Source organism: Oryzias latipes, chromosome 17, assembly GCF_053564925.1.
Source record: "Oryzias latipes strain Hd-rR chromosome 17, Olatipes_Hd-rR_3.1".
Lineage (NCBI taxonomy): Eukaryota > Metazoa > Chordata > Actinopteri > Beloniformes > Adrianichthyidae > Oryzias > Oryzias latipes.
Window position 1 is genome coordinate 26,431,691 of NC_136253.1, and position 21,640 is coordinate 26,453,330.

The 21,640-nt window shown below is 40.2% G+C and overlaps 1 protein-coding gene across 14 annotated transcripts in view; it reads left to right on the forward strand.

The window, feature by feature from the left end:
- The window catches only part of ptprsb (protein tyrosine phosphatase receptor type Sb), a 77,321-nt gene that overhangs the window by 49,507 nt on the left and 6,174 nt on the right, over positions 1-21,640 (forward strand). For 6 of the 14 annotated variants that reach the window (XM_078935657.1, XM_078935660.1, XM_011486681.4 and 3 more), the window contains 21 exons: positions 1,681-2,060; positions 2,716-2,917; positions 4,666-4,802; positions 5,451-5,595; positions 7,868-8,185; positions 9,230-9,423; positions 9,560-9,586; positions 9,810-9,927; positions 10,112-10,774; positions 11,523-11,617; positions 13,003-13,256; positions 13,484-13,571; positions 13,717-13,935; positions 14,343-14,500; positions 16,705-16,716; positions 16,916-17,028; positions 18,883-18,980; positions 19,257-19,380; positions 19,701-19,876; positions 20,038-20,157; positions 21,310-21,464. In XM_078935657.1, the coding sequence (XP_078791783.1) occupies positions 1,681-2,060; positions 2,716-2,917; positions 4,666-4,802; positions 5,451-5,595; positions 7,868-8,185; positions 9,230-9,423; positions 9,560-9,586; positions 9,810-9,927; positions 10,112-10,774; positions 11,523-11,617; positions 13,003-13,256; positions 13,484-13,571; positions 13,717-13,935; positions 14,343-14,500; positions 16,705-16,716; positions 16,916-17,028; positions 18,883-18,980; positions 19,257-19,380; positions 19,701-19,876; positions 20,038-20,157; positions 21,310-21,464 (3,796 nt within the window). The remainder of the gene's footprint in view (positions 1-1,680; positions 2,061-2,715; positions 2,918-4,665; positions 4,803-5,450; positions 5,596-7,867; positions 8,186-9,229; positions 9,424-9,559; positions 9,587-9,809; positions 9,928-10,111; positions 10,775-11,522; positions 11,618-13,002; positions 13,257-13,483; positions 13,572-13,716; positions 13,936-14,342; positions 14,501-16,704; positions 16,717-16,915; positions 17,029-18,882; positions 18,981-19,256; positions 19,381-19,700; positions 19,877-20,037; positions 20,158-21,309; positions 21,465-21,640) is intronic. The other 8 variants (XM_011486680.4, XM_078935662.1, XM_078935665.1 and 5 more) reach the window with 3 other exon arrangements.

Genomic DNA, 21,640 nt, shown 5'->3' on the forward strand with positions numbered 1-21,640 from the left:
ATTGCTCCTGTCTGAGGAAACCTAATTTCCTCCACTTTATTTTTAAACCTACTGATTCGAAGAAAAAAAAAGCTTGTAATAGGATCCAAAATGAGTTTACATTCTGGAAGCTGAGGGAATAATCCACACAGTCCTGGTGTTCTGCTTGAAAATTGCACTTTTTACATCTAATATAAAAACCTGCCTTCTTAAAGCAGAAAAAATCAGAAACTATAGAAAATATCTAGGAAAAATATTTAAGACTTGTTTTTATTTTGTTTTTAATCAATTTTTTCTTCAATATAAAATTGGTAATGGTAATGTACACCTGCATTTTATTTTTCTTCTCTTAACCCTTAAATACCCAATCTGATAAAAATTGTCTTTTTTGGTGTATTAACATCTTGGGAGGATTTTCTCATGATGAAGGACTTATGTAAAGAAAATTAGGATTAAAACTGCATTGCAAAAAGCTTGTAGATGTGACTTAAAAGCTACAATCAGCGGACCATACGCTCCCTGCTCCACTCCATCCTGATGCATCCAGTCATAGACAAATAGATCCATGTACGTCTTGGTTTTCTCAGTTTGAGCTGGAAAATGGCTCAAAACTGTACGGCTGAATAGCTCCAATATTGCTCGCTGTTTTTTTGCACAGCTAATGTTAAGTTTGATGGAAGGAGGGCTCAATGCCAACAGTCCCACCCACAACTCCGAAATACATTTCTTCTTAACTACTGTCACACTGCAGGAACTTTGTCTTAAAAACAAAGTTTTTGCTAAAAACGGCATAATCAAAATAAAATAAAAACTTTTGAAAAATAGATTAAAAAAATGATCGAAGTGGAAGTCTTAACACAGTTTAGTGATGGCAACATTTTGTTATTGTGTGTAATAGAGCAAACATTACATCGTATTAGGGTTTCCAGATATCTCGTTAGAAAACATGCCAGTCTAGTTTAGTTTTTTTACCTAAAAAATCATTTAGTCTGTTTTTTCCCTTTTTTTCACTGTTAAATTCAAATTTGCATCTTGAAAGCAGCACATGTTGGTTTTAAACATCTTTACATCTAAGTTAAACTGTTTGAATTGTGATTTTGATGGGAAAAATCCTCCTACTTTTCTCCATTAATGTTGGTAGATAATGTCACAAGTCACAATTTTCAAGTTTCAGCTTTTGTACCTTTTTTTAACCTTTAACTTATTTTAATGTGCTAAATGTTAGAATAGGTGTGTATTAACAAAACATCTAAAAACAAAAAATCCCATTTTCTTGTATTTTTAGCTAATTTAAGATCTTAAGTGCAAATAACAGTTGAAGCATTTCCCAAAGTTCTTTTGGAACAGATGCTTGCACATGTACAAAAACACAAAAATAAATTTCTCCTTTAATCTTCCTCTGTAGAGATGTGCAGCTCAGGCATGCCCTGTAGTAATGTAAGTTTACATGGAAAAGAAAAAAGGAAAAATGTGTTTGGAATCTGACCAGACTGAGGAAACATAAGCAAACATTTTCTATATGAAGAAAAAACAAATGTGCAGACCACAAAATGATTCTCTCAGACTGCAATATCAGGATTCTCCTGAGATTTTTATCTCAAACAAAACACAGAATGTGCAGGGAACTGACAACATTATTTATTAGTTGGACAATTTATATTAAAGAAATTAAACATCTATGTGTGTCTTTCTGAACCCCAGCTTTACCAAAACCTCCTGGCACTCCCATCGTCACGGAGACCACAGCCACCAGCATCACCATCACCTGGGATTCTGGTAATCCCGACCCTGTGTCATACTACATTATTCAGTACCGAGCCAAAGGGCCGGACAGCAAATACGAGACCGTGGACAGCATCACCACCACCCGCTACAGCATTGGGGGGCTCTACCCCAACACTGAGTACGAGATCCGGGTGTCAGCTTTCAACAGCATCGGCCAGGGTCCCCCATCCACCCGTGTGGAGGCTCGTACAGGAGAACAAGCCCCTGCCAGCCCTCCACAAAGCGTCCAGGCTCACGTCATTTCTGAGAACAGTGTGTTCATCCGCTGGGAAGAACCTGAGGAGCCCAATGGGCAGGTGAGCAAAGGATTCAATCAAAAAAAATGTGTATCCCCAAAATGACAGAAAGATCTAAGACTGTATCATTTGGGGCAGCACACAGGGATTATGTCTTGCTTAAGATTTCTATCCCTTGCTGCTTCCGTTGCTCTTCAAAGAAAGAAAAAGGTAATAGGACTGTCCACTCTAAATTGATAACACTCCCTCTTGAGACCTAATTCCTTCTTTCAAGACTCGCCGCATTCATAAAAGCACAGAATTGAGTGCATATGGGGATTATAGATATTAAAAAGTAACAACAGTCGAGGTGGGGGAGCTGGAGATTTAAGAAGTTTGCAAAAGGGATTACATACATTCTGACCAATCTGCTGCATTGGTAAAAAAAAAAAAGGGGGGGGAGGGTTGATCAGATCTTAATTGCTAGAATAAGAGAATTCCTCTTAGGTAAATGTTTGACCGAGCTCTGCAGGGCAAAAACCTTTTTAAATAAACAAGACCATGACTTTGGCGTGTCATACATTTTAGTAGTGTTAAAACATGGTATTTAGGGATTACTATGGGTTGTGTGGCGATGGGATTAAAGGGAAAACCATAAATCCAAGACCAGTCTCCGGTAACCTCAGAAAGCTCAACCCTACCTCTATTTTGTTTTTTTCTGTTTTTTAACTTGTAGGTGAAAGGTTACCGTGTGTACTACACTATGGACCCATCCCGGCCTATAAATGAGTGGCAGATCCAGAATGTCCAGGACAGCCTAATCACCACCATCCAGAACCTCGTCGCCTCAGAGACCTACATTGTCCAAGTCCTCGCTTTCACCTCTGTGGGGGATGGACCCTTCTCAATTCCTATCAAAGTCAAAGTGTTGCATGGAGGTTCGTGTCAGCAAAAATCAATGTCATATCGATGCGTTTTCTGAAATAAAAGCAAGCATCAAGCATGTTTAGATCACCCATGGTTAAAGATGTCTAGTGCCAAAGCTGAATTTCTGCATCATTTTTCCCATCCTATTTTGTTTTGGTCAGTCTGGGATGAGCTCATTTGAGTAAAGTGGGTGGATGTCCACACTGAGTGGATGCACGGCCTTTAGGTTCCATTTAAAAAATGACAACAGGAAGTAGCCACGGACTGTGTAGAGAGGCTGTGGTTTGTCTGAGGGACTGCATATGGCTAAAGTCACCGTGCAGCCGACATTACGGCTTGTCATGCTGAGCTGCCTGAGGGCTCCCTGGTCCGGCACATCCAGCAAAGGTCACCAACATTAAATTTCACATCAACTCTGATTCTTCCTGAGCAATAAGCGCTGCAGATTAGAAAAATAGCTTTTCAACATTACACATCTGTGGGTTTCTGATGGATTTTCAAACAAAGTGATCAAGTGCTAGATAACTGTTTTATATGGAGAGAAATTAGACTCAGTCGGATTTGTGCGTGCGTAAATCTTGATTTGTGCGTAAATTAGGCTTTGTGTATGCATATTCTCGCTTTGTGCGTGCGTAAATTAGGATTTGTGCATAAATTTGGATTTGTGCGTGATTTGTTACTCACATAATACGTTTTGTGTATAAGTGAAAAAAATATAAAATGAAAAAAATACAAAATGCAATTTACGTATGCACAAATTAAGATTACAACAGCTTGAAACTACTTACACAAACACATCTTTAAAAAACACGCACGAATCCCTTGTTACGCACACACGAAGCCAAAGTTACGCACGGAAGGCTGATAGGAAAATTCTAATGACCGAGCATTCCACTGGTATTTAAACGCAGCACTTACGGACGAATTTGTGAGACGTGAAAACAGTCTCACGGTAGATCCGTGCGTAACTTTGGCTTCGTGTGTGCGTAAAGGGATTCAGTGGGTTCTGAAGCTAGATGGACGATAATTCATCACATCAAATCTAATTAACTTAATAAGTTAATAACCCTTTCAAAGCTATAAACCTTTAAGCCTTTTTTTTCTTTTCTCTCTGATTTAGAAGCTTTATAACTTTAAGTTTAGTTGTTGTTTTTAATACATGTCTTAAATCTGCTGAAGTTACTGAGAAACATTTCCTTTGTATTTGTTTCTGTTTTGTAAAGTAAAACTGTTCCTAAACTTAGTTTTTTTTGTTGTCTTTTAGAAGTTTTTCAAGCTGTTTTAGAAAAAAAAAAGCAGTATATCATGAATCTGAATCTGATCATTTGTTTGTTGGCTTATGGGAAATGTGGTTCTCAATCCATGGTGAAGACTTGACCTGTCAGGAAATGCAATTTCTCGAACACAATTTTTGCTGTTTAGATAGAAGTGGTGCAATTTGCAGAATTCAAACAGGAACAAGGATTCAAAAGTGTCACTTATGTCTCAGTGCTGATTGTGTCGCTTTGACAGCCGCTGTGAAGCAACTGGATGTGTAGGAAGAGACACACAGATGACAGCTTTATATCTCTGATGCTGTTACCAGCCGGACTGTCAATCTGTAGCAGCTACCTAAAGAAATGAAAATCAACATAATTTTGTTTTCTTCAACTTATGAGTTGATTTGAGTAATGAAAATGTTTTCTAACTGTAAAATTTATGTCAGAAACCACAGCGACTTAAAGTGCAACAAAGGAACATTTTAGCATGTCCATTTCAGTTCCAGGCCAACCTGGGAAGTTTAGGGCCGGAAAAGTGACAGACACCAGTATTGAGCTGACCTGGGATCCTCCATTCACTAAGGAGAAAATTATCAACTATGAGCTCCTCTACAAGCCTGTGAAGTTCGGAAGTCTGGTAAGATTTCCTTAAACTCTTCTGATGTGATTTCCTAATGCTACGTATACATTGGGCATGTGATGCACGTTCAAGAACACGCTGAACACGGGTTCTTAAACGCGCTTTTAGCAGACAGTGTTTATACTAACAGTGTCGGAGCGGTGCAAATCTTCTTCAAGGCTTTTTCTTTCACAGCTCTATTCTGATTTATAAAAGACTTGGTGCCATATAATTCCAGCCGTGCACAAACCACAATTATTATTTTGTTCTTCATGATCAAGTTTCTACTTCCGTGTTTTGAAAAGAATGCCATGCATATGTCACCATCAAATTCGGTCCCTGATTGGTCAGAGTTCAACTGGTTTAACTTTCAATTCACGTTCAATGTACATTGCGCCAAAAAATGGAATTAAAACGTGCATAGCGATGCGTGAACTCGAGAGCATTGAAAGTGAAAAACGCAGATACGCACGATTACATAGACTTTTCCTTGAATGCACATTTCTAAGCTTGGTGTGAACAAAGCATAACAGGATGCTGGCTAAAATGAAAACTAGTTTCAGTGTGTTTTATAGTAACCATCCTTCCATTTTCACACGTGCCTCCTCTCTTCTCTCTTTTTGTCACCTGGCCTCTCTGCTCTCTCCTCTGGCACTTGTCTCGCAGGAGAAGCTGACCTTCACGCCAAGAACCACCTACACCGTGGAAGGTCTGAAGGCAAACACCGAGTACTCCTTCTCCCTTGCCGCCATCTCCAGCAAAGGCATCGGAGCTTTCTCTCATGAAATGGTGCAGAGGACGACACAAGCCAGTACGTCTCAACTCACCTGTGTTCACATACTGTACTCATGTGAGCGCCCATGTGCAGCTCCTTCACTGTAATGTTTGGGTTTTGTGCCGGAAGGGTCTTTACACGTGTTTTGTCCTCAGTTCCTGGCCTGGAAAAGTCTACAAACTATCTTTTCATTCCTCCATATGTTTTGTTTCTAAATTCATCCGCCCATCCGTCTACATTTGACTGTGCCTTTCCCCCTCGGCTCAGCTGCTGTCTTTCTTCCACAGCCAAGTCATCCTGGCAAATGGAGATGGAGCACCGATTAACGTTTCTATTTTCCTTCTCTTAGTCCTCCTTTCATATTTTCCACTCTGTCAGTATCGAATGTCTTAGAGAGAATGAAACCGTCTGCAGCCTGAAAGTGATTTGGGGTTTTTACTGAAAGGTGGTCAGCAGGGTGTGCTGGGAGGTAAGGTCTGAACTTTGTACACCGAAAAGGATCCTTTCTCTCTAACTTCACTTTAACTTCATTCAAGTTCCACTCCAATCAAATTTTAATCTTTTGTAAAAGTGTTTCCAGTTGTCTTTTTTTATTATGATTAGCCAAAATCAAAAACCTATCATTTTCTAGGACATAGTTTCTGCAGAGCAGCCGAAATTTGCCTCTGAGTTGTGGTCAGGACTGTTGGCATGGAGTAAGCCTGCCCTCACCTTCCGTCATCCATCTGTTTACTCTCTCCCGCTAGCTTACAGCCCCTTACACCCCCAACCTAACATTACCACTGCAACAAAAATAGAGAGAAATATTGGAACTTTCCTCAGATGAAGAAAACAAAGACAGACATGGATCTATTTGTCTGCAGGTGGATGCATAGGAATGGAGCAGAGCAGGGAGCTAGTAGTTTCTAGATCTCAGCTATTTGCTCTTTTCAACAGCATTTTTCGTCTTTTCCTGATTCACAATGATTTCAGAAAATAAATACTTAGAAATTCAATTTTAATCTTAATTTCCTTTGAATATGAGGAAAAATGCCACAAGAACAGGTTAAAAACACCCAAAACACGATTTTCATTGGAGTGGGTCTTTAATGTAGTCACATCTACAAAGAATATTAAAAAGACACCAAAATAGTTTTAAAAAAGAATTAACAAAGAAGCTGCAAAAATGCATCCTGCAGGTTGTGGTAAGTTTCTGTATTTGGGATCACACTGAAGACAGCAGTTGTAGCTTGCTGTCTCTCCTTTCTTTGTTAAATTAAAAGGGAGACCACAAGAGGAGGTGGCAAAGCGCAGGGCGAGTGTGGTGCTAGATAAGCAGACTATTTCATGCAGCAGAATTCATTTCCCAGGGAGGTTGCGTGTGCTTTGTTATCGCCAAGCTTTGGTGCACATCAAGATTGTCCCCCGAGGCCAACAGAACAGTGGCTGTACGGCTGAGTGAATAGATACTTGAACCTGTCAGCTAAGACTGTTACACACACACACTCGAGGGGCACAAACAAACCCCAACACCTGGGCCAGGCTCGGCTTTTGAGGGTGTGTTACTTTAATGACATTGTAGGAGCTGAGTGATATCTGCGGCTTGGAAATCAGTGGTGGTGAAGGTGATTTTACATGTTTCTCAACTTGGGTTTGTTTATTTTCCTAATTCATCTCTTTCTTTCATTCTAGCTCACCCGAGTGCCTTTTTTTCCCCTATTTTTTTTAAATTCCAAATGCTTTTGACAGCGACTAAAATCTATATAAGTTCACTTTATCTCTGGCCGTGATGCTCAAGATCCTCTTCTGGCCACCAGAGGAAAGTCTGACACTGCTCTATTATCAAGAAGACTCGAGGATTATGCTGCAATGAGGGCTGCTGTGTGGATATATATATATATTTCTGTTCTCCTGTGTGGTGAGAGTTTTATCCCTCCTTTAAAAAGAAAAATACCGACATGATCTAGTTGAATTTCTTGAAAGGGTTAACCCTACTCTTTCCTATAAGCCCCAAAAGTAATTACTGGTTTTCAGATGCTGTTTTTTCTTTGCTTATAATTAAGTTGCCAAGTCAAAGCATTTGTTTCTGCCTTGTTTCATTGGGCTGTGACTCTATGCTTTTATAATACAACACCACCTCTTGTATCCCAAACCATGTTTTGTCAGCCGAGTGTTATTACTTTCAGTTTACTTTAGTTTCTTATTGTTTCCTTTCTTATCCTTATTTCTATCCGCTTGCTTGTAAATTTCCCCTCTGTCACTTTTTTTGGCCCTTCTTTCTTGGTTCTTTCCTAAACTCAATTGCCCTGCTCGCCCCTTCTCCAATCAGAGCCCTCGGCTGCACCAGAGGGTGTGTCCTGCGAGCGGGTCGCCTCCACCTCGCTCAGAGTGAGTTGGAGGCCGCCTCCAGTGGAGGGCCAGAATGGGGAATTGGAAAGTTATGAGCTGAAATACCAGAGGGTTTCTGGGCCAGGAGGTGGAGATCAGGGCCTGGAGGTGAAACAGCTTCCTATCCCAGCCCATCAGGGCCAGACTGTGATAGATGGGTTGGAGAAATGGAGCTGGTACAATATTACCATGGCAGCATCCACTGCAGCTGGAACCGGACCCAGCAGCCCACCTGTGATCTGTAGAACCGATGAGGATGGTAGGTGTGCTAACACACATTTTATTTACATGTTCATTTTATGGACACGACATTCAGAAAATAATAATAAATGGATCGCTCAATTGAATAATTTGTGGCCATGAATTATTATTTTGTACACACAAATTAGTCTTTTGTGATTATAAATTAGCTTTTAACTTGCGTTTTGTGTACACAATTCAGTATTTTGTGAGTACAAGTTCACATTTCTGCACACAAATCAGTGTTTTGTGCACAAACAGTATAAAAGTAATACAAATTTGAGACCACCAAATATTTATTTGTGTGCAAAAAATACTAATTTTTGTAAACATAATAATAATTTGTGGCCAAAAACTGCTAATTTGTGCTCTTCAAATACTAAATTGTGCACACAAAGTACAAATTGTTGTCCTCAAAATGCTAATTCTTGCTAATAAATTAATAATTTGTGTGCATTTATTTCTAATTTGTACACAAAAATGCTCATTTGTGGACATTAAATGCTAGTTTGTTAGCACAAAATGCTAACTTGTGCAAAAAAATGCTAATAAAATGTGACCGCAAAATACTAAATTGTGGCAAATGTGATTGAAAGGGAAAATGTTGTTGGATGTCATGTCCAAGGCTCTGTAAAGATTTTTAATGAATTAAAATACAATAAAGCATTTTGAAGTATATTTTTATTTTATTTTATTTAGTTTTGTTGGATAAATTGAGTTAAATGGATATCTAAATAGAGATAAAACAAACAGGGTGGACTTGAAACCATTTAATTTCTTTTTTTATTGTTTAATTCTAAAGTCAATAAAAAAAAGTTGAGCTGACATGAATATTTGTTATAATTTTCTTTTTCCTTTATTTTCACTAAAAAAAATGTTAAAAATGTACATAAAACTATAATTAGCTGTTGTGACTTGGTTTGATCATATTTTGTAATATTTTTATTCATTTAATTTAAGGGAAATTTAATTATTGGATATTTAATTAAACTCAGTCCATTATACTTATTTGATTCAAGTTTTTCCTGTTTTATAGCCGCGTTAATTCCGTTTGTGTGTGTAGTTCCCGGTGCAGCGCCTCGCCAGGTGGACGTCCAGCCGCTTAATTCCTCAGCACTGCGAGTGACATGGCGCTCTGTGTTGCCACAGTTACGGCAAGGCCAGATCCGAGGATACCAGGTGCATTTCAGCCGCGCAGAGAGCGGTGAATCACGCACCCTGCCCCGAATCAAAGACCTGTTACTGGACGAGTCTCAGGTGAGATGATTGTAGTTAAGATTGGAGTTTGAGGGGCCTCAGTCATGTTTGAGCGCTCCATCTTTAAGCATTTTTGACTCATCCGTCTCCTTTCTGTCTCGCCTGCCTGCGGCGTGTGTTCTGCCTTTGCAACAAGATGGAGGAGGACGAATCCACTCTGTATGTGAGTGCAGACCGACTGCCTCTCATTATTAACAAGCTCTCTGTTAATATCATACATCCAATATATTAAAATTCTCATTAGGTCTGAGCACAGCAAATCTGATCATCCTGTTATGTAATTAGATCATCACTGATGCTAAATTATTAAGGAAAAGATGTAGAATAGATCTACTCTTAGTCTGAAGGCTCAGCAATTAATTTTTGTGCTTTTTTTTCTCCTGCAGGAGCTGATTTTAGGAGGTTTGAAAGCAGAGACTTTGTACTCCGTCTCAGTGGCAGCATACACCACCAAAGGAGATGGAGCACACAGTAAAGCCAGGCTGGTGAAGACCACAGGGATTGGTGAGCATATGTCAGGAATATAAAGCTCCGGATTTAATGACACATTCAAGCATTGATTTTACAGCAAGCTGAAGCAAAGGAGAGTCATAAATAAACAGCCAGATCAATTCTAATTCCTCTGCAATTTACATGATATACAGTTTTATGAAACATATTGCAACTCATTTTCCACTGTCGTTCTCAGTGCCAGGCTCCCCCTCCCTCTGGGTACTCCCAGGTTCGGGTTCATCTGCGGTGGTGAGGTGGGCCCCTCCACTGGACTGCTCGGAGACGGGCTCTGATGGCCAGAGGGTGCTTGTGGAAATCCAGGGCTACCGCCTACAGTTTGGCCCGAAAAATGCTTCTTTAAACGCCACCGTGGAGTTCTCTCATCGTGAGAGAAACTTCACCGCAGGAGACCTCTCTCCAGGCTCCTCCTACGTCTTTGTCCTCTCCGCACGGAGCCGAGCAGGATATGGAGATGCTGCCAGGAAGGAATTAACAATCCCCATGTTCCCACCTGTGGGAAACCCCAAAATAATCGAATTTGTTAATGCTACTTGCTGCTCCCTCCAGCTCTCCTGGCTGCCTCCAGCCTCAGAAGAGCGCAATGGTGTCATTACCCAATATACCATAGCATACAGAATGGCTCCACCCCCCAAACCTTCTTCTGGCCCAGTCCCCTCTGCCATACCCGACCCATCTGTTCCTCCATGGCTGATCACACTGCCAGCAAGTGAGTCCAGCTACACCATCCTGGGCCTCAATCACAGCACAGCCTATGAGGTGCGAATCCGAGCCCACAACAAGGCAGGGCCGGGCCCCTTCAGCCCTCCTCTAGTGTGCCTCACTCTGGCCTTTGAAACAGGTAGGGCGGGCCTCAGGCCTGAGCGCCCTTTTTCTACTCCCAAGCACTGATTCCGCTTCACATGCCTTGTTTTTTTCTGGAGTTCACCCCAAATCACAAAAATAAACAAAGTCTGGGCCAGCTCTTACAGGTCTGCCTCCCAGCAGATCAACCCAGAGAGATGGAGAAATGCAAAGCTCAAAGGAACTCCTCCCCCAACTCTCCTCCACTCACTCACGTATACCTCCATCACTTCCCCTTCACCACCAGTGGAAACAGGTTTGCTTCGAGAGCACTGCTTAGCACAAACCCCCTGGTAAACAAAGGGACTGCAAATGATCTTCAGAGGAGGTAGGTGCTCAGTCTATTTGAAGTATAAAACTGGCACCTGAAGCTGAATCTGCAGGTAAGTTTAGTTCGGTCATTTGTTTGGTTTGGGTTTTTGTTTTCTTGGTAGACCTTCACTGCCACCTTTTCCAAAGCCTCAGCTGACAGGCTGGACTTAGAGTAGAGCAAACACAAACTGACAGTGTGGCATGTCACATTCCTGCAGCCAACCTGTCTGTTACATATTCTTATTAATGTTGCCATCCACTCTCCCCATCACTTCCCCATCCTCCTAACTGTCATGAGTCTTTCCCCAAGTAACACTCTTCTCCACTTTTGCAGGTTAGCACTGGGAGAGCACCAGCTTTGCAGATTTGAATCAAACTCTTTGCTTCCATTAACTCGAGCTCTGTTTGTTTGTGTTTGTGTTTTCATCCCACAGATGTGCCAAGGAATTTTTCAGTCAATCTGGCTACAATGACCAGCGTTCTCCTCACCTGGGAGTTTCCAGAGACCAGCAATCCGTACCGCTTCATTGTACGTCGTGACCTGCAGCCGTTTGAACTCCTTTCTGTTTGCTTTAACTTCAAGAAAGCCAGAATTAATTTTAATCTTTTAAACTGAGATTAGGCAATGGTTCTTTTCAAAGTTCCCATTTTCATGCAGAATCCTAATTTTCAGTTCATTTTATGGAGGTGACCGTTTTTTAGAGGATTTTTCTGTTTTATTCTTTGAGTTTTCTGCACTTGAATGATTCATTAAGTCAGCTTTAAATGACTTGGAGAATAAAGAAACCAGTCCCTGTGGGCAGAAGGAAAATTGTTAAATATCTTTAGAAAAGCCGAAAAAAACCTCATGTTAAGGTCATTTTAGAAGAAGACATGAAAGACTGGCTCCTTTGAAGCAATTGCAAAAATATACAAAGGGAGACTCTATTGTGGAGAATTTTAACTGACACTTGATTTAGAGAAAAGGCTTACGGACTCTTAGATGTGGAGTTTTGACCGAGCCCAGTCTTTTTGCTGGTAAATAGACAAAAACAAGAACTATTTTTGGAACCACTCTTCCCTTAAAACAGTACTTTTTTATATTTCTATACTTTTTTACTGATTTAATAGAAAACAATTGTCTGTAGAGAAAATAGCTGTTTCTGACTGTTTGGAGTCTTTTTTTTTAAAACTTCATTTATCAGCTTATATATATATACACTGAAGCACTTTTTACACATAAGTTTTGAGGCTTTAAAAATAAAATCATCTTTTAAAAACAGAGAAAAACGATTTCTGACCTCACAGATGACAGAATATCACTTTTGCTGTCAACATTATTTACATTAAACATCAGTTGTTTTTCAATGTTCCTTCCTTCTCATCCATGGTGCGTGATTCAAATCTATCTAAAACATAAAAAAAAATTTTGTTAAAAGGCAACTATTTGATAATAGGAAATGCAATTTTAGAACAAAGATCGGCACCATTTTTATTTGGAAAACAAAACTTTCTCTAAATAAATCTGGTCTCCTTGTCTGTTTTATCTTAGGATCTGATCCCTTGCTTATTTTTATTTTGCATTATTGTTAATTATTTTAGTTAAACTGAATAACTTTGGTTAAATGAGCATCTCATGTTTTAATGCAAAATGTATAAAAACCTGAATTTTTGTTTCTTTTCTTTTTCATTTTTCTACTTTCTGTTGATTAGTATGTTGTGAAGAGATTTCCTTTCTATTGTGTTAAATATACCTAATAATATAAAGTTTCATTTAAAAATTTACTAGAGTTATTAGGTTTTTAAAAAACAAACAGTATAACTAATTTAGTCTATCATCAGAAATAATATATACTATTACATAGTGACAAAATGTTTAGTTGAAATGTTTCCGACATTTTTCTTGTTGTTGTTTACACCCTCCCGTCTGTTCAGGTGGAGTACAACCGTCAGAAGATGGAGGTGGACGCTCGTCTGAAAAAGGCAGTCATTCCCAACCTTCAGCCTGACACCAGCTACGACTTTAAAATCACCTCTACTGAAGGCAACATGGGAGGCCTTCGCCACCGCATCACCGCTAAGACATCCCCACCGATCACCATCCGCCGCCCTGAGATTGACCACACTCGTGACACTGAAACAACAATCACTATAATTCTGCCGTCGTTGGAAACCAGAACTCCTGTCAAGTGAGATTTACTAACTGACTTTTATTATCTGTAATGCTTTTCTTATAAGGGCATGGCGGTATTTATACTTATCAGTCACCATCCATCAGAGTAATCTGACTTTGCTGTGCTGAAGTAATGTGATCATACTAAGAATGGGGATGATAGCACCGCATGACTGACAAGATCCTGCAGATTAACATATGAGGGCTTCTGGCCTCGTGACATTTCATTCTTTCTTTATGCAGAAATGTGTACGTTGTGGTGGTTCCTCTACGGCGAGCCCGAGGCGTCATCAAACACCTGAAAAGTCCAGACGAAATGGACCTGGAAGATGTAAGAAATCACACCTCTATCTGCCTACATTAAGGCATGAGCTCAGAAACAAGAACTGAATAATACATTCAAATCATTCTTGTTCAAACATTAATCGTGGGTTTTTAAGGTATCGTCTTGCTTGATGTCTTCACTGTCTCTTCAGCTGTTGAAAGACATCAGTCAAAGGCAGAGGGATTCCAGGCAGCAGAAGCAGGTGGATCTGAAGCGGGCTTACATCACGGCCCGTTTCACACCTGCCACCCTGCCAGCATTCTTCACCCTGGGGGACCAGCTGGACTATGGAGGCTTTCAGAACCAAGCGCTGGATCCGGGGCAGGAGTACGTCTTCTTCATCCTGGCTGAGCTAAACTCCACAACAGGGGTACGAAAGCCAACCTGCTCCTCTTTTATTTCCTTCCAGCACGATCAGCTGTATTTCCCCTCCTTTAGGATCTCAACATATATTGCGATCAATACTGTTGAGTCGCGCAAACATTGACTCAAAAACATTAGCTTTACTAAGTGTTGGTATATACTTTTTACAAGATGTTGTCACCTCAGGACATAAAGCCACCCTGGTCACAATTACAGCAAGATCTGTTCAGTCTAATGCAATCCTCTGCAACCCTTTTCTCTGATTCAAAGACTGCACTGCAAAAGAGAACTAGAAGAGATCGGTGCAATAAATTTTATCATTTTCTCAAACTGAGAACTGTTATTTTTAAGAAATTCTGAACATTTTGTCTCAAAAAAGTCAAAATAAAGTTCAGTGTTGGATGTTTTCTGCAGAAAATGTACGTGGCCAGCCCTTACACCAGCCAAGTGACTGCCCCGCACTCCGACCCCCAGCCTTTTGATGCCGGCGATGGGCTGATCTGGGTGGTGGGTCCTGTCCTGGCCGTGGTCTTCATCATCTGCATCGTTATTGCCATCCTGCTCTACAAAAAGTAAGTGGGATGACCTTCATAAAAAGCAAATGTCAAGTTTACAGCGATGGCAGTGACTCAGAGTGTTAATCGCTCCAAGTAAATGCCAAAGCGCTTTTCATTCTCATAGGATAAGAGGATAAGACTGGCTTTATTCTTTTTTTTTTAATGTCAACAAGTTGTGTTTTGTTTTCCGATGCATTTCAGATTCCCTGTCTGTGTCTTCAAATTTATACTACACCAAAACTTTTCAAAAATGTTTCACATAAATATGAAAACAGGAAAAATAACACTTAAAAAGGCTTCAAATTTTGCTAAAAGTTAAAGTAAATAATGTTTGTTCCTAAAGGAAATTATTAAGCATAAGAATTTGACAGCAGCAGCAGCAGCAGTTTACATTGGGTTGATTTGAAATTCCAGTTGCAGCATGCTACAATGCCTTCTGACATGTTTAATCTCGTAAAACATTGGATATTAAGGAAGAACTCTGAGTCCACTAATAAGGAATGTATTCAAAAGCTCCACCACGGCCATAAAAGCTCCCTTGGGGGTCTTCTTAAAACATCTGCGGATCTGCTAACAGTCCCAATGGGACATAAATCCTCTTGAAGGTCAGTTTTTTCTCAAACCGTATTTCTTGATTAGGAAAACACTGGATGACTACAATGAAAGATTTACAAAAACAAGAATTTGCTTGAAGGTTTTTCAAAGGAAACTCCATGAAGGAATAGCTGCAGACTTCTCTGGAACGAGATGTTTATAACTCTTTAGAATCTGTTTATCCGTCAGGACAGAGACGCTTCACTCAGGATACGCTGAGAGGAAGATTTTGTTTAACATGATCTTCATCATCATATATGTTTTACTCATCCTTTTTTTTTTTACTTTCGATCTCTAAAAACTGGCATGAAATTCTCACAAGTTTATTCACAGATCTCATCAAAAAGCTTAGTTTCCATGATAATCCTTGGGATTTTGTAAACTGAATGTTAAAAGTTTATTGTGATGATTTTCTACTTATTTATCTCTGACCAAGGGGAAAATTAAGAATGTTTCTACTATGGGTCAAAAAGCGAGTAGGTGTGAGGTAAAAGTAACAACAGCAAGCCACAAGCTCCCTGCTCCACTCCATTCTGATGCATCCACCTGCACACTAATAGATCCATGTACATCTTTGTTTTCCTCATTCGAGCTGGTATCTGACTCGAACCTGTACAGTTAAAAAGCTCTGATACTGCTCACCATTTTTGTTGCACCAGTAACCTTAGGTTGGGGTTGTAAGGGTCTGTAAGCTAACAGGAGAGTGTGTAAACAGATGGGTGATGGGAAATGGGGGCAGGCTTACCCCACCCACAACTCATAGGTAAATTTTTTATGAACTCCTCCTGCTCTGATCTTTTTTTTTTATTCTGGCTAAAAACTTTATAATGATATTTAAAAGACCACTGTGAGCACTTTTCAAATAGATCAAAAAAGAATCACAGTGCGCCTTTAACCTACCAGTAATTGTTTTCTTTGTATTATAATATTACTCTCAAACTATTCGAGGCAATATTTTGCTCCTCTACAAACTTCCCCACTACTTCCTACAGACACACTCTTACACTATATTGAATTCTACCTAATTATCATTGTTTATAATTCCATGCAAATGTTGTAGTAAATATAAACGCACTATCCATTTTGTTTAGATGTGATTCACTAATTCCAAAGAAATGTTGAGATTGATATTGAAAATTACTCTTTTAAACCAACTTTTATGCTAATATTGATCAACACTCATCAATGAGTAATTTTTCCTTTTATGAAAGGACAAATTGATAAATGTAAGTCTGTGAAACTCAATAAAAGACACTATATTCAAATTGCTAATCCTGTTTGACACCTTTACACAGTGCTGAACACTGATTTGGCACAGTGCAGTAACACGTACATGTGCATTCTCTGACCCTCTGCTTGATCTGTGCTTGCTGCTCCTGTTTATGATTCTGCAAACGGAAATGTTAAATGTTCAGCTCTTTTCCCTCACAAATGCTTGAAATCTGTCAGATTTGCTCAAGTTTGGACGTTTGTTCTGCCTACAGACAGCCATCAAAGAGGTCTGACCCTGCTGTAGGCCCGGGCTATGTGCTGCAAGCTACCAAGCTTTTGAATACTAATGCAAACTATTGATTTTCCTCTCTAACAATCTGCTTGTATCCTTCCTTTTGTTTCATGGGAAGCAGCAAGCCTGACAGGTAAGATTTAACCAATGTCAAAGCCCCTGTTCTTTTTAGCTCTTACCAAATACATGTTGTTAGTACGGTTTGTGCAGAGCCTTAAAATGGAATATCTGTTAGTGCATTTTTTTGCACGAATCAAATAGACTTCAGTGGTTTTCTGTCCTGGTTGTCTGCCTGCGGTAATTGCATTTTTGTCTTGTTACTGTCTGATCAGCAAGCGAAAGGACTCTGAGCCCGGAACCAAGAGCCTTTTGAGCAATGCAGAAATGATGGCCCATCATCCAACCGACCCCGTGGCGATGAGACGCATCAATTTCCAGACTCCTGGTATGAAGCGTGTTTCCGCACAGGCACATAAATGCGCATGCTCTTTGAATTTCTGTGATAAAGTGCTCTTCTTAGTTCATTTGAAAATAAAATATTCATGCAGCTAATTTTAAAAGGAAAAGGAAATAGGTTAGACTTGAAAAGTTCTCCGTCCTCATCACAGAGATCCCATACCTGGCTGCTCCCAGTACTTTTTTAGAGATCAAAATGGACGCCACCCAGGTAGTACCGTCAGGGGTGAGTCATGTCTGAGTGTGACAAGAGCTCATCATCTCTGCTCGCCCACACTCCACATGCCAGGCGGCAAACTGCAGGCAGCAACTGAGCGTTCACACGTGGGAAAGTTCGGAGAATTTGATGTCTTACTGTGCAAAAAAAGTTGGGAATGAGTAAACAGGCTCCCTGAGTGATCAGGGCGTGGCCTACAGGCTACCAATGCTTCACTTAAGATACTGCTGCGAGTCTAACCGCAGTTTTGTTTGATGCTGCTTCTCTGCAGTGTGTCACTTAAAAAGGTAACAGGAAGTGTCACCATGGAGATCAGCATCAACAGACACAAAGGTCAAAAAGAAACAGTTTTACATGTATTCAATCGATGAAGGCTGGAAGTCTTCTATTTTTACATCTTCTTTGGAAGCCAGTAAAGCGTCCCCCCTCCCCTCAGACTTTGGCTCCTCTCTTTTATCAGATGTTTTTTTTTTTTCTCTTGTGCAGCAGGAACCTTGAAACTCCCTCCTCCTCCTCCTCCTCTTCTCCCTAGAGATTTGTGCTTTTAAGACGCTCCACAGTTGTTATTCTTTTGCCTGGAAAAGCCGCAAATTCTGTCAGAGGTCAATATGGTCGTGATGGAAAAGTGGTTGAGACAGCTTGAAAAGAAATACTGCAGATATTTAAAGACCTACTCCAAGGAAAATTGTGTTTTTTAACATGAATTTGTGACATTTTTCTGATGATGGAGGACACGTAAAAAGAAAATTAAGAATAAAATTGCATTTCTGAGCTTTTCTTTATTTCAATTGTTGTGAATCAGGAGCAGAGGATAAAATGCCATTTGAAAAAGATCATATTTGTTACATAGAAAATATACTTTCCTGGAACATTGCGACTGATTCGCTTTATTCAGATGCATTCACTTACAGACCAATAGATCCATACATGCCTTTGTTTTTCTCATACAAGCTGGCATCTGGCTCAAAACTGTATGGCTGTATAGCTCCAACGTTGCTCACCATTTTTGTAGTACTGGTATTGTTTAGGGGCTGTAAGCTAGTGGGAGAGAGTGCAAATAAAGAGGTTAAGGGAGATGAGGGCTTTCCACAACTTTTGGCTAAAAATGGCATATTCATAATTAAAAGACCACGGGGAACGTTTTTACAATAGATCAAAAGATGATTGGAGTGGAACTTTAAGATACCAGAGCAAAAAATATTGATTCTCATTCTGGTTTCAACTTTTTGTCATTTAAACCCTGCCAGAACCAGCTGCTCTTCAAACGAAGATCCGGCTGCTTTAACGTTACATTTCCCCCCTCCGGCTGCTGAAAGAAAATGGTGTAGGACCCATAGGTAGCTTCCTTTATGTGTTTGTGTGCAATCCTAATTAGACTTCTGTATATTTTTGTTTCTCCTCTGATCGCTGAGAAAGTCATTAATCAAAGAAAAACAATTCCCAAACAAACCAGGCTCGCCTGTCCTCGCACGTGGGTGAAAATTGATTTTTCTGCCTCCCCGTGTTCCCTCATGAAATGTGATGTGGTCTGCTTTTCTAATTAGCCCTGCATCTTTACATAAGAGTCAAACCAACCTGTGGTTTTATTTAGGTTGGCTAAAGTTCTGACTTTGTACAACCCTGCAGGAATGATGAGCCACCCTCCCATCCCCATCGGCGAGCTGGCAGAGCACATAGAGCTGCTGAAAGCCAACGACAACTTGAGACTTTCTCAAGAGTACGAGGTGAGCAATAAATCTTCCTTCCATATGCATACATGAATGGATAGCATCCTTATTGTTTAGTGATGTTAACCCTGTTAAGCATCCACCTCATAAAGCAAATGTTTTTAAGACTTTGTTCATCTATGTTCCAATTACACCTTCATGATTTATTCAGGCTTGAAATTTGTTGCTGCAGCTTGTCTACATTACAAAGCACTCTCTTTCTATTACCCTCAAATGCTCCACTTGATATGCCACTACACAATATTAATGTGTCCATTTGCTTCTCCTTTCCAGTCAATCGACCCTGGTCAGCAGTTCACCTGGGAGCACTCCAACTTGGAGGTTAACAAAACCAAGAATCGCTATGCAAATGTGATAGCGTACGACCACACCAGAGTCATCCTGTCGCCCATAGAAGGTGAGTGTTCGCTGAAAAGGACAGAAGGTAAAGAAAAATGTAGAGGAGGAGACCAGAAGCTTCATCCAGTCCTGAATATCCACTGAAACTGAAGGGAGAGCATTCAACTGCAGCCAGGACTTCTCCAGTAAAAGAAGGAGAACGGATTGGATCCGCATCTCACGCTTTTACACCGACAAATTCCTGCTTTTGTTGCCGCCTCGTGGAGCCTGTCACTTGCCAGAAACAAATCTTCTTTGGTGTCATGCGTGCAGCTTCATTTTTTATGTCACAGACTGGATTTTATTTGTCGAAAGCCTCACATGTGGCTGTTTTTGCAGGCATCCTGGGAAGTGACTACATCAATGCCAACTTCATTGATGGCTACAGAAAGCAAAATGCCTACATCGCTACCCAGGGACCACTGTCTGAGACATTCGGGGATTTCTGGAGGATGGTGTGGGAGCAGCGAACGGCCTCAGTCGTCATGATGACACGACTGGAGGAGAAGTCCCGGGTAAGTAGGCAGCTCCTCGCCTACTGAACTAAATCTGCAATAGTTCTCTTCTAGAGTTCACGCTTAAGTACTTTCAGACTTATCTGCTTTTTATAGTTGAGAAATGCAACTGAACCAAGCAAAAACTTGACTAATTTGAAGGTTTGGATTTGTTTTCATAGATAAAGTGTGATCAGTACTGGCCGAGTCGCGGCACAGAGACCTACGGCATGATCCAAGTCACACTGCTGGACACAATGGAGCTCGCCACTTTCTGTGTTCGCACCTTTTCCCTGCATAAGGTGAAAAATTAAGCTGTTCTTCAAGCCTCCACTTCAATCTTTATCCTCTGCGCGACTCACTGCTCTGCCCTCACCTCTATTAAGCTTATTGCCTCTGAAAATGTCTTTGATCCCTTGAGCTTCCAGTTTGGAGCCAGGTGCATCTGCAGTAATCATGAAATTCAACCATCCCAGAGCGAGTAATGTATGTGGACACACAGAGGGTAATTTTATAGTCTGGGCGCCGTGTGGGGCTCAATCCAGGCCAGCCTCGCTGTGTCAGAGACCAGATCACCGCTGGAAGCAGAGTGGTTTCCTCTAACTCATCCCAGACCGCCAGGCTGGCATGTCTCACTGGCCTACTTAGACAGAAATTAGGCCATCTGAAGGGTCCCTTTGCAGCATCACCTCACTATGTTTCTATTGACGCCTGTTAAAATACTTGCTTTTTAAATATGTAAATACTGTGTAATTTATACATGTTAGGTTAAATATTAGAGACGTCGGATTCATGAATTTATTTTTCCTAGAAAAAAACGAACTTTTCAGGCAAAAATCTGCTTTCAGTTACATTTTATTGTAATATTTTCTCATTTTAAAATAGAACAGTCCACCTTTTAAACATTTAAACTGATCAATTGTTTTAATTTTATTAAAATTTTGTGAATTTGTGAATCAAACTCAATTATATATAGTGTTGCAGTAGTGAAACCCCACACTAAACTTGAATTAGGATCAGTGATTTTTTTTTTAAATTGATTTGTTTTTATATTTTTTTAATATCTTTTAAAAGGAAACCTGTGGGAGGATATATGATAAAGTGGTTAAATAATCACTCCAATGAAAACTATGCTTTTGGTGGTTTTAACATGTTCTTGTGGGATTTTTCTGATGATGGAGGACACATATTGGCCTTTTATTGTTAGAAAATGATGCTTTTTTGATTTTTGCTAAAACAACATTATCATAATCAAAATACAACTGGGAACACTTTTAGAAAAAATCAGAAGAGGATCAGAATGGGACCTCAGTTTATAGCCCAAAATTCCAAGGACCTGAACAAACTGCCCTAATAATGAGTTCTAATAATACTCATGCAAGCACAGTGACAGCTTTAGTAAATTCTGTTGTTTTTTTGTTTTTTTATTTTTTTGCTCCTTTATTTCCTTTTAGAACGGAAACAGTGAGAGGAGAGAGGTGCGTCAGTTCCAGTTTACGGCCTGGCCTGACCACGGGGTGCCAGAGTATCCTACCCCCTTTCTCAACTTCCTCCGCAGGGTCAAAGCCTGCAACCCTCCGGATGCTGGACCCATCATTGCTCACTGCAGGTAAACAAACATCGAGGTCTGTCTTCTGAGCAGCTCTAAGTATACTCTGGCAACAAATGTAGTGTAAGATGAGCCCAGTTCTATTTCAGTTTCATTTTGATTTGATTTTGGTTTGATTTGAAATGGTTTATTTCAAGCAATCAAATAAGAATAGTACACAAAAACATTACAATCAA